The sequence below is a fragment of the Dromaius novaehollandiae genome, chromosome 5 (genome assembly GCF_036370855.1).
Source record: "Dromaius novaehollandiae isolate bDroNov1 chromosome 5, bDroNov1.hap1, whole genome shotgun sequence".
NCBI lineage: Eukaryota > Metazoa > Chordata > Aves > Casuariiformes > Dromaiidae > Dromaius > Dromaius novaehollandiae.
Genome location: NC_088102.1, coordinates 37,795,968 through 37,809,364, shown reverse-complemented (window position 1 = coordinate 37,809,364; position 13,397 = coordinate 37,795,968). Strand labels below are relative to the sequence as shown.

The window sequence follows — 13,397 nt, the reverse complement described above, 5'->3', positions numbered from 1 at the left end:
TTGTCCTGGAAAACCTATGGATCAGTTATACTACATTATATAACAGGAGAAGTTCAGAAGATGGGAAAGCCTGAAAGTTTGGAAATAAACAATAAGAAATGAATGTTTTTCCTTTTAAGTCTCTGTTTCCAAATAAACTATGACCAACAGTGACTGTTCTGCTGTGGCCTGAAGGGAGGCAGACCTCTCATTTTCATTTAAGGGACAATGTTCCAAATAGAAAATCAATTATTGATACTGACTGAAGCCCTCTGACAATCTCAGAAAAAACATGATGCAGTAAGTACTCTTCATTCCTTATATTAAAGAATTAATTTCTGCTACAAAAATTCCTTTAGGTAAAGTTGGCGTCAGCAAAAGCTGCAGGCCTCTCTGAAGGGAGTCTAGGCAAAAAACCCTAGAAAGCATCATCCAAAGCCATCACTTGTGTTTAAAATGTATTAAGAAAAAAAAATCAATCTTTTGTTTTCCATAATATATTTGAAGGCCAGCTATTTCTATAATAGAAATTTAAGTGATTGATCCTTACCTGATATTATTAAGGCACCAAAATAAACTGTGCTATACCAATTTACAACAATTTATTACTTTGAGTTTTAAAAGTAAATGTATCATCATTTTTCATCTTCTGTCTCTCTTGTTCGGTTTTATCTCCAGTCCCAAAGAAAAGTGGTAGAAGAATGCATTTAAGATTTTCTTGGCTTTAATACACTGAGTCTTAGAAAGTCGGCTGCTGTGTATTAGTGCAGTATTTGGGCCCAGTCATGCAGATACCAAACTGCCTGTCTAATGAATTGACAGTTTAAAGTACTAATATTTTTTGTAAAATGATAAATACCTCAAATGGGAGAACTGATCTCTGACATTAGTTATACAATACAAAATGCATCAGGTAGTCTGCTATACCTTATGCTTGGCACAGGTTTAGTCTGACTTTATTTTAATGATTTTAATCTCTTCCTTTTTCAGAAGGAGCACTGCTGCTGTATCAGATTGCTCTTCCTGCAATTTACTATTCTATCACAACAGATAAGAAAGAAAAAGTAGGAAAAACAAGTCCAAATTCAGACCTTCAAAGGAATATATACACATACATTAAGATCTCTCTCCTCAGTAAGAATTCTTAGCTCAGCATGATATTCAAGTTCTAAAAAAACCACCTAAAATATATTTGGGGGACACAGCAGTAACGGGCAATAAGAAGAAAGAAATGAAGTTCCAGCGAGAAACTGAACTACCATCTTTGGTTGTTTCCAGCAAGGATGCCCTGCATTTTTTTTTTAATCAAGATGGCCTGCATTTAGGCATTTTTGAGCATTCTTGCCTAGTAAGGCATTAGGACAAATAGAAAGCACTGGAAAATACCTCCTTCCAAGAATTCTTGCCACAGAGGTCATCCCAAATTACAGAAATGTGGAGACAAAGCAGGAATGGTACTGAAAGGGGAACAAACTGAAAAGGATATATATTCCCAGGAATGAAATGGAATGTTCTTAATGCTCTGCTGATTTTGCACATTAAACGTTATGTCAAAGTTGTTTCAACTGCAAGAGGAAGTTCCAGCATCTTTGACATGTACTACAGGAAATGATCAGATCTTGGCAACCCTTAATGGGAGACAAATTGTCTTCCTTTATTCACAGGCCTGGTATTACATTAATGCAAAATTAATTAATTTTACTTGTCCAGCAACAAAATACTCATGCTCCCATCTGTTTGCCAGGGAAAGACTTTGTATTAGGAAACAAAAGTAATAACCTTGAGTTATTCCTTGAGACTAGGTTATACCTGGTGGATCACATTCTATCTCAACACATCCCTCCATGCATGCTAAGACTTTCTCATGCTTATAACCTAGAGTTGTGTGGAAATAGATTTTGCTCCCAGTGTACTATCAACTGTTATAAAAGTTAAAAACAGTAAATACATCAGCCAAATGGGCATTAGCAATCTTTGCACCTGAAAGTTAAACACAGGTTTCTTTAGCAGTGAGAAAGCCATAACATATTGAATGTGGGACTACATGAAATACAAAGTAATACTCCAATCTATTAAGAGGTATTAGCTATTAAAATATATAATTCTTGTAAAGAATCACCCTTATTCATATAAATACGAACTGAGTAAATCTAAAGGGATAATGTGTATGAGTAAGGACTTGTAATGTTTGGCTCTCGAACTGCTAATACTTTTTTCATGATCCTTTGTTTTTGATTCTTGCATTTCTGACCTTACGAATATGGATAATTTTGAGGAAAATCTGAGAGCAAATCAGGTAAAGCACATACAAGAAGCGAGTCTGAAAAAATAAAGGCATTTTACTCTTCTATTTTTCTACTTTTGTTTACAGGGGAAAGTTCTGGATAATAGAGCTTATAAACCTGCAGAGATCGCAGGAGTAGAAATCCTAAGTGAAGGACAAACAACTAGTAGGATCCACTTATGAAAGGTGTTTGCAGCAACAGTCATTCCACTAGGACTCAAACAGGAGTCCCCAAAGAACAGCCAACCCCAGTTTGGAAGGATGGTTACCGGTGGCACTGGACACCACTCTTGGTCATGCCACACTAACTGGCCCCAGGCAGTTTGTATGCTCCCCTTCACCAGAGGACGTTCTACAAGATAAGAAAATCAGAATAACACTTGGTATCCTTACAGAGTACCTGGTCCTCCTCTGTTGGGATATTTCAGCAACACATGAAGTTCTTGAGAAATGAAAGGGGAGGAGGGGGGGGGGGGGGAAAAAAAGAAAGGTTCGTCACACCTATTGCACCAGTAGGTCACAATATGTTTCCCTTCCTTTACAAATCACATTTCTAGCCAATTTGGTACATTCTGAGGAAGAGTTTTGGTTCCAACTTCTTTGTGGCCTTTTAGAGAAGATCATTCTACTGGAGGGACTAGTAGAAAGCAGCTGACAAAGGAGATAATAGATCATAAGTGCAAAACTGAAGCTGACACAGAGTGTGTTAGTATAGTAAGGACCTATATGAATTTTTTAAAGTAGCTTTTAAAAGCCAGACACCTTACTTTCTTGCCAAATTGTACAAAGCCTGATGACAAATATTTTGGAATTACAACTCACTTTTAGCCATCTGTGGAAATAATAAACAAGGATCCCTGTTTTAACCAAGCCCTTCAGAATTTTTGTCTTAATGTCCTTTTAAAGCAACAGACTTATACTCAGGTTTTACACTAGGTCTATTATAAAAAGCAGCAGAAAGATTTCATGTTTTATTTTAGAAAATATTTTGCTTTTCTAAGAAAATAAGAATGTTGAGCTCTAAGGAGACACACAGAAATTAGGAGCCTGAATGAAGGATAATAGTATGACCAGAAGCATAAATAAATCCTTAAAAATGTAAATGAAGGCGGGGATTTCACTGCTTTAGAACAAATGCTTTCTGCTCTACTGCTGTGTTTCTAAACTGACAGTACTTTTGTGCCAGTCATTTTCTGTCAGCATTTAAAAAAAAAAGATCTTCTCCTCAGAGGATCTTTACCTAAGTAGCCTGCACTGCAATTTCCACTATAAATTATGAAGTCAGAAGAGTTTCTCATTACTACCTAAGATTATGCTGGGGACATCTTCCTTTCCAGAAACAGTGCCCAACCAACCTCTACTTGGAGTATTCTGGTTTGCTGCAAATGGGACCCCAGAGAGGTGACATAAATAGAGGCAAACAGGGACAAAGATATTCTGATTAGGCCAACAGTATATGGCCAGTAGTCAAAAGCAACATTTATCTCTGTTCTCATTTTCTCCTGAGATTCCACCTTAAATATGTTAAATACACAGAAAGAGTGACAATCTTAAGTTTCATAACAGCATAGCTCTGATAGCACCTATGACTTTTAATACTTCCTTTTAGGACCCACAATTAAGGACGTTGCTGCAAAAAAACTAAATTTTGATAATTACATAAAACAAAAAGGATACAATAAAAGAAGGAATAGCTTTAAATCCTCAAATAAGATACCTTTTTTTTGCTCCTCAGACAAAAGGTTGCATGCATCTTGATGTGATTGTGTAAGGGTCCATTACCTCTTTCATATACTCCATATAAGATCCCACAGTGCAAACAGAATATCCCTTTTGCAGATGAATGCAAGAACCAGGCCTCCCTGTAGTTACTGCGTTTACGCCAGAGTAACCAGATATTACCTATTGTCTTGTTCGCTGTAGGCAAATAGCTAGTTTTTTTTTTTTTTTTTTTTTTTTTTTTACCTCTTTCAGAACAAAAAACTCTCTCTGCAACAAAATGACTGAGACAATTTTAGTTTCCATTGAACTGCATCTGAAGTATTTATTTTTGCCTGTGGGAAAATTAAAATCTAGGTAAATTTTCAGCTGGGACAATAATCAGCTAAGCAAGCTGAAGACGAAGGGAAAATATGATTGTTCAAGACTAATTAGCCAAACAGCACAGAAGCCAGGATGATAGTTTAATAGCATGCTTCAGAGAGTGGCTGAATCCACTGTTTTAATGATCCTGAAGAACAGTGCTGATACTGATATATATGCCTAGTTCATTAATCTCAACAGCAAAAATGAAACTACTGGAATAAATGTGTGTACATATACTTATACATGTAGCTTTATTGTTAGCTGTGTGAACTTTAAAGCCTCCTTTCCCATTTCCTAAATGACTTTTCAATAAACATGGTCATCATATCCTAAATACAGAGGCATCACACCATCGGACTGATGGCTTAAATTATTATTAGCCTAAAGGGCAAAAAAAAGTGCAGCCTCTAGTCAACAAAACTAGTGACATATTGTCCCAAGAATTTACTTTCAGTTTGTTGACTGACATAGAATGAACTGGTCAGATAGCATAGGTCTCTCTAGACCAACTGCTTTCCTTAGGTTTCTCTAACCTATAATTAACATACAATAAATTATGTTTTATTCTTGATGTCACTACAGCCATTATTCTGTCTTGATTCACACCTAGACTAAACCTTTGAGAGATGGAAAAGAAAGTATAATATTTTGTTGGCGCCTGAGTTAAAACTTCCAGGTTATAATATCAGCGTACGGATTAAACTAAAACTGGAGTTACCATTTCTTTCCTACTATTCATTGAAATAGTTGCCTACTCTTCACTGAAATTTAATAATTTGTAATAGGAGTCCACTATATCCAGACCCCCCAAGTCTTCTCTTCTGTTTTTGAGAAATAGCACTTCAAAACAGAATGTAAGAATAAAGGAGAAACTGTAAGTGATGAAAGTAAGTTCTGAATGGCTGGTAGAAATGGTGCATTATATTGAAACAAAAGCTATCAGAAAATAAAGCAAAGCAACACAAACGAAAGGAAAAATTTCATAGCTCTAAGGTTATGATTTTAGAAAATTATTTTAATTATATTCAATAAATGAATATATTAGATGATAAAGCTGATGACACAGGCTTTAAAGCAATGATTATCTCAGCAGCCAAATGATGCAAACCAACACAACCAACATGAATTTTACCCTGTTTAGCTTCGTATTTTAAACAGGATATTTTCTGTAGTATGTTTTCTAAAAGATAGCACTGCTGTCTATTTGTTAGAATAGAATAAATAACACCGCCTGTTCACACACTAGAATAGGAGGCAGGCATATCTTCATATATTGTTAGTGCAAAAGCCTCTTGTAGGTGTGTCTTACCGGTTCTCCTGCACTGCCTGCTGCGTGATGGCAATAACTGATGAGACCAGGAATGGGCTGTTCACCTTTTGCCATGATAACAGCTGAACTGGTGTAGGATGGATGTTTCTAACGCACAACACATAACAGCTATGAATACAGTGACAGGAAAACATAAAACTATACAAGCAAATGACTGAAAGGGAACGAGGTGAACACAAACGGGATACTGAAATGCCAAACTCATGAACACAGCCAGTTTAAATCTCAGGTATCTTCTGCCTTTAAAAATCACACAGATTATGTGTCTCTGCCCATATTAAAGGAAATAAATGAATTTAGAATTTGCATTAACAAAAACTGAGGCTTGCAAGTGATAATTAGCTTAATTCATTCCTGTAAAGATATACATAATTGTGTTTTTCTACACATGAGGAGATGATCTCCAGCTGCAGCTGTCTTGGAAATGTCAAAATACATTAGACTTGATTTCACATTTTTGGAGTTAGAACGTTGCTGCTTTGATTTAGAAGTTGTTTATTATCATTTTGAGTTATTTAGATTTTCAATTCCCACAGTAGGAATTAAAAGTACAGCTTGTAGAGTAAATATAGAATAAATTATTTTGGGAAAAAGAACCTTCCCAAACACATAGAAATGCAGTGTCTTTCCAGTTGCAAACTGAAGGCATAAATCAGATGTAAAAATTATATAACGCTTCAAATAATATAGTATTTCTTTGGAAAACATATTTAACATTTTAACTGAAATAATTATTTGCATATTTTATCTTAATTTTTTCATTTTATAGTCTAAAATTTATTATTTTGGTTTCGGTAATATCAATCTATAATTACTGGTTAAAGCAATATACTTAAAGACAATGTAATGACACTTAGTTTTGTGGCAGAATTTCACATCTCTTACACAGGCATGTAGATTGGAATACAGTAGTCTGGATAGCTTTTTACTTAATCTGCTACCTCTGTCATATTTTTTATCATTATTTTTAGTAACCAACATTGTCTTTTCAAAACGGATACTGTGGCTTAGAAAATTCTGCTGTGATTCTTTAATATGCCACTTACTGGACTTTGCTTGTTCAGGCATGTAGGCACTTTGAACTAAAAAGCCACTAAAAATTATCTGTCACATCACATTGTATCATAAAAATACATGTTATCATCAAGATAATAAACACGATGTTCCACTAGAATTCGTGATCACCTAAGAAAACAGGATTCACACATTTTTATGAAGCTGCATTTCTAGAAAATGTACCTAAAATACATCAGTTCTAGCACACCAACATCAACATAGAGTTTTAACATGCAAATAAATGCCGGTAGAAAGTACCTGAGATCAAAACTATAGTGCCTCTTATGGAAACAAGCCAGACTCACCTTAGCTGCAATGGCTGCTGCAGTTATATGTGAAGAGGAACTGTCCTCTGTTGACGCAACTCCACTGTCCTTTTTCTCTTCCTCCTCTTCCTCACACTGTACTCCTTTGTCTTCTGTCTGCTTGTGAGGGCTGGTGGTTGGAGGAGGAGACAGAGGAGGTGGTGGTGAAGGTAGATCTTCAAGTTCATCATGTACCTCCTTTACTTTTACAATGGCATCCCGCAAAAGATCAATGGCGTGAGGTAGGGCTGGCAGTATAAACTGAAAACATTCCTGTGTACAAGAACAGAAATGACTATGAAAAGTTACCTGCAGAAGTAAATAGGGATTTGTCAGATTTGCTTTTAAGGGATATTTGGGATTTAGATACATTTTTCCACCTGACCATAAATAAAACCCTAAATGCCCTGTGCAATTACTCATTGAGGGAAAAAAACCCAGAACCTGAACCGGGGACTACGCGATGTATTTTTTTATTCTTCATCCAAATACAGTAAGTTGTACAACAGTTAGAGCTACTTTAACCTAACATTGGATTACAATTTAGGAAAACAAGAGTTAAGTTCTCCTGAATACATAATACAGAAACCAGTTCATAGCAGTTGGCAGAAATGCAGAATAAAAAAAAACATTAACTATATCCCTGCAGGGATATTAACTTCACCTCATTCTTACTACGTTCTTTCACATTTAGAGAACAATTCATAAAAGTTTCCATAATTATAACTTTTTTTTTTATTCATGGACTTATTCTATAAACTGGAAGAATGACAAACTATACTGATGTCATTATAATTTCATGTGACTCAGAAAAACTGCTCTTAAATCTATTTTTTAAACCTCTCCTTGGCTCTATGATATTAAAAAAATTAGAAAGTTTCTTCTCTATGGCTAGAGAAAAAAAATGTAGATGCTACATAACCCTTCTTCTTGTTCCATAATAGTCATACACATGGCTACCTATGCTGCTAAAGTTTGCTAATACTTCATAGAATCAAAGAATCGTTCAGGTTGAGAGGAACCTCAGGATGTCATCTAGTGCAGCCTCCTGCTCAGGTTGGGGTCAATATTGAATTCAGACAGGTTAATCAGGCTTTGTCAAGTCAAGCCTTGAAAATCTCCAAGAATGAAGACTTGACAACCTTTCCGGACAAGCTGTTCTAATGCTTAATTATCCTCACAGTGAAGTTTTTTTTTGTTTTTATCCACTTGGAAGCTCCCCTGCTTCAATCTATGACCATTGTCTCTCATTCTCCTGCCAGGCACCTCAGTAATTTTCTTCATGTTATTTGAGAAGAACATATATAGGTTATATGACTGCAGAATGATGGTGGGGCCACAATATAGAATTGCCATGGCAGTGCATTTAGGGAACATATGAGTTGCTAAGTTGAAGCAGCTGACATTACTGCTTTTGCTGCACTTACTTCATTTTTGTTTTTCTTTCAACCAGAAGGAAAGAAAACCTTTTTTTAAAATGGAATCCGAGATTTTGGAGTGTCCAGAAAATAAATAATGAAAAACATTTAGTAAACAGATATTGTTAACATATACTTTCAATAAATAAAAATGATCATGTAAACAAAATAACCTATCCATCAGAAATTATTAGAATTTACATTAGCCACTTTGTAAGTTAAAACATGACTTACACATATTCCATTTCTCCAGAGCTTCCAATTAAGAACCCACCCTTAAAATGCTCTTTTTAAGAGTAATGAAAACTCAGACTATTTAAAAGATTTATAAATTTTTTAAACATTCAAGCTGGCCCTCTGAAGAAACGGAGTAAACTAGATGAGCATAAAATGCTGTATATAATGAATCTATATAAAAAATGTAAATATAAGAAATATAACTCTTAATGTAACTGCAAAGCTCAGTGTTCTTATGCCTCCAGAGTATTGTTTTAAAAACGATTTAAAAAATTAAAGTATACCACCAACATCATGTCGGTAAGAAAGCAGACCTCAAGGAAGTGGTGGACAAGGAGACCAATCTTTGAACTGACCACTAATAATAATAATATAAAAATACATTATCAAAAAAGTATATTATTTATTAACCCATTAAAGAAGTATGTTCCCCACTCCTACCACTGAAATGAAGCCTCATTGGCTCTCCTGGTGATGAACAGGTTCCCAATGAGTATTCTAAACTCATGCTATTTTAGGCAATTGTTAGTACAATTATGCAAATTGTCACAGATCCAATGATTTCAGTGAGCATCTGGTAATATCACACTTTTCTCTCTTTCATAGCACTAAATAGCTTTTGTAAGACAAAAAAAAAAAAAAAGAAGTATTTACAACTCTTGATTCAGTGGTACATGCCATGCAAACGTTCTCTGGAGAAAACACATTTGTCATCACCCATATCTTTCCTTTTGCTCACTTCCACACCAGCGCTGCAAAGAACGCTCCAGAGTCTGGCATGCAATTGAGCAGAGTTGTTCTGAAGCGGGAACACTTAACATCTCTCACAGAATCACAGAATTGCATGACTGCAAATGGAGTATTAGGGCTACAGCACACATATGGTGAACTTGTAACACTAAGAAGTTTGGATGCTCTGAGAACAAGGGTTTGTGTTGGGTATTGTGTTATAGTAGCATTATGTAAAATTGAGAGCTAGCCAAGCTCAAATTTTCAATTAGTTACTAGAAGTAGAGGTAGAAATGGTGACAGTAATAGGACAGGGGAGATCTCTCCAGTACTTTCTCTTCATGAAACAGGGGGAGTTGACTAGTGAAAAATTATTTATTTTTCTTATTTGCAAGGTTACAAACTGAATCCAGAATTTAAAATTCTAGTCTGTGATCTTTTGCCACCGATGTCATTTCCAGTAACAATTATTCTGAGCTGGACAGTACCTAATGATTTCATTCACAGTAAGGTTTAAACTCTTTGGTAAAGGGAAGTTTTTATAGTGGTGTGATCTGAACGAAGTTAAGCATGAGCAAACAGATATTAATCATACTTCAGCTGAAGTACTTCTTCCTTCTCCTATACCATTTTTGTGCTAACAGAACACACCTCTCCTTTTTAGAAGTGAATTTGCATTTGTCACTCATAAAAAGAAGGAATAATACAGTAAGAAGGAATAAATTTTACATATTCAATTCAAACTGCTCTGTTCTTCAACTCTTTCCATTTTAAGGGAAGCTATATATTGTATTTGTGTCCATCTCTGATATGAAGCATTTACACTACTACTATTTTCTATTAATATTTAGTACTTCATCATACATACATATACTGATGCAATTTCATAGCTTCAAATAAGCTTCTTATATGATCATACTAATGAGATGGAAAGGAAATTAGCAAGTCATGAAAGAGAGAGAATTCTAATGAGAGGAATTCCCGGTAACAACACATCCTACCTATTTGGTTCCTGAGACCCCACCTGTTATGGAATAATTCTCTCTGCTATATGCCTTAAAAATCTTTGCTGAAATGTCACACTCTTAAGATTTTCTATATTAAAATAAATTATGACAGAACAGACTATCAGCAAGACAGCAACAAATAATCAACTGCTTATACGAATTTTGCTTATAAAATGAAATCATACAATATTTTTTCCAGCAGAATTACCTTTTTATTATTTACTTATATGTCAAATTATTATTAAAATATTTATTAACATTTTCCATTTCTTTTCCTCATCCTTCTATACAGTTTATCTGCCTTCATTGTCTGAATTCCTCAGGGCAGAAAGTGACAACTTTTTCTCTAACTAGCATGTTAGGAGTACTACTGAACATAATAAAAATGGTCAGGGACTGTAGATTGCTTTATCTCCTTCATAATTCGGCAAAAGAGGTATAGACTTCAGAAAAAAATCTACTTACCAGGAAACCAATTTTCTGAGATGTGGAGCCCATTGGTGGGTTCATGCATGTACATACTTCTGCCTTCCCACCCATAACTGGCAGACTTTCAAGTACGTATACCCATGTCCCACCCTCCTTCATGCTTGGTGCATGTTTTGATGATATTTTAATTTCATTTCAATTTCAGAATCTCATCAGATTTCCTGAAAAGACTCTAAGGAATCACAGAATCATGGAAGGGCTCCATAAAGTGAAACATGTAGACAACGCATCTGAAAAACTGTGATTACTCCCTAAAATAATACCATTAAAAAACATTTCTTCCTCTACTTCCAGGTGACAGCGCACAAATATTCTTTATGTTTCTCTAGACGTGTCTTTGAAGCAAACAGTGACTTCAGGACTGCTCTGCCAAACACTACATTAGTACTGTCCCCCTTGTGATTGAGTAACATTTTCAGAAGACATCGACAGACTTCCAGGTATGCATTTGTTAGATGCTAGAGGTGAAGACATCTTTTATGAAGGGCACTGTGTTGTCATGAGTGATGGAGGATCTACCTTATCAGTTTCATATCAGGTTCTCTAGCCCACTATCCTGCTTCGTAGTATGTGCGTTGAGAAGGCTGATTTTCCGGATCTATGAGCCAACCACACAGACAGAAAGACCACTGGAAAGAGCTAGTCTTATTAATACAAAAAGAATCCTCCTAATGTTTACTTGTGAAGAATAATCTCAGCCCTAGAAGCATTTTGCTGTGAAAGGCAATTTTCTCTCTCAGTTAGGTTGAAATTCAGTAACTGCTCTTGGAAGATGCTCAGGAGTTCCACAGGAAGAGCTTCTAAAATAATATTGCTGAAGAGATGTCAAACAGCCAGGCCCAAATCTCTTCCACTGTCCTAATGGAAGTGAATGCACCAGAACAAACACCTTCAATTAACATGTGATAGTGAAAGAGCCATCCAAAACTCCTATACAAGCTGTGAGTATTGCAGTATCCTGACTGTCCCTTTCCTAGTCTAGGAGGAAGCAAACTGTTTTCAAAATACCCCAAACATGGATCATGCATGCATCACCTCATGCACAATTTCTGAGAGCTACTGTTTCCTTGTAGATGATGAGACACTACCACACCTTGCTTGTTGAATTAGAATACAGAAGTCATACTGCATTTGCTATTTGCCAAATAAAGTAAGACTGAAAAACCCATTGTGTATTTCATACTAATCTGTATTCCAGAGTATTGTCATGAAGTTTCTGGAAGGGCAGTTACTCCAAGCTTGTCAGACTACATAAGTGAATACTCCATCCTAATGTGAGGGGAAGGAATTGAAAAGGTGAATCAAAGATAACCTGATCAGTCAGGTGATTATTACCTTGAGGCTGAGAGCCACATACTTCAGGAAAAGAAAGTCTGAAGCGAAGCTTCTAAACTTCAGGATGTAATCTGTCAAGAAGTGTCACAAACATGCATGCTGACATGTATCCTAAATGTGTTAGGCCAAACTGTGGAGAGGAGGGATGAAATTTAGGCACTGAATCAGGTTTTGTATTATCTGAGCTCTCTCTTAGAGAAGAAAGACTGCTGCTACAGAGACTGACGCAATTCAAGTGAACTCTATGGACAAGCTAGGAATGAGATGAGACTTCTGGATGCTAATCTTGAAAGGCTTTTGAAAAGTTGGAGAATGGTTACAGATAGGGACGGAACTGTTGTTTTATTTGCTTTTTTGCAATCAGGTATCCAGGTGCAGCTACAGAGCAAACCCAAACCTCATGAGAATGGCTGCTATGGCAGGTACAGTCCATACCACACCCCGTAGTTCTGATCTCCAGTTGTGCACCCTGGCTACACCTTGACAGCATGTCTGTCATCTCCCCACATTCCCTGATTTCTTTTATCAAAGTACCTAACTCAATATCTGGACATTCACCCTTAACTCTGACTATTCTCCCTGCAAATGGCTGACATAGCCATTGACTACCAAGCACCTTGATGAAGATCCCCTGAACTGCTGAAAGAATGAACAGCAGATCCTTTTTATTGACAGAAGTTCTTGCTCAATATGAAGTATAAATATTTCCTGTTGGATGCCTATATGGCAATGTGGAAACAGGCATCAGGAAAATCAAGAGTTATTAATGATCCTTCTTGAATAGCTGAGATGGCAGTGGCTAGAGTTAGCATTCTGTACTTGAACTTACTGATTTAAGGCCTTTATCCTTCTCAAAACTAAGACAAATTTCAATTCTTTTTTTCTCATCATTATTTTCTCCTTTATACTAAAACATACTTACTGCAGTACCTTGATCCTCTGTAACATAGCGGAACATGTTTTATGGTTCTCAGTGCTAGGAAATACTCTTATTTCCTGCCATAGCATAGCTGCATGACAGGGATCCTAGGAAAGTGACTATCCAGTAGTCACATTCCTAGCAGAAAGTGACAAATAGCAGAAGTGCAACTGTATTGCACAGATGCTGACTACAGTGTTGAGGACCAAGTGTCTGAAAGATTT

At 36.0% G+C, this 13,397-nt stretch overlaps 1 protein-coding gene across 16 annotated transcripts in view; it reads right to left on the bottom strand.

Annotated features, from left to right (window-relative positions):
• The window catches only part of GPHN (gephyrin), a 321,331-nt gene that overhangs the window by 109,894 nt on the left and 198,040 nt on the right, over positions 1 to 13,397 (bottom strand). For 13 of the 16 annotated variants that reach the window (XM_064512456.1, XM_064512463.1, XM_064512461.1 and 10 more), the window contains 2 exons: positions 7,040 to 7,312; positions 5,658 to 5,765 (listed from right to left, as the gene is read on the bottom strand). In XM_064512456.1, coding sequence (XP_064368526.1) covers positions 5,658 to 5,765; positions 7,040 to 7,312 — 381 coding nt within the window. The remainder of the gene's footprint in view (positions 1 to 5,657; positions 5,766 to 7,039; positions 7,313 to 13,397) is intronic. The other 3 variants (XM_064512465.1, XM_064512467.1, XM_064512468.1) reach the window with 1 other exon arrangement.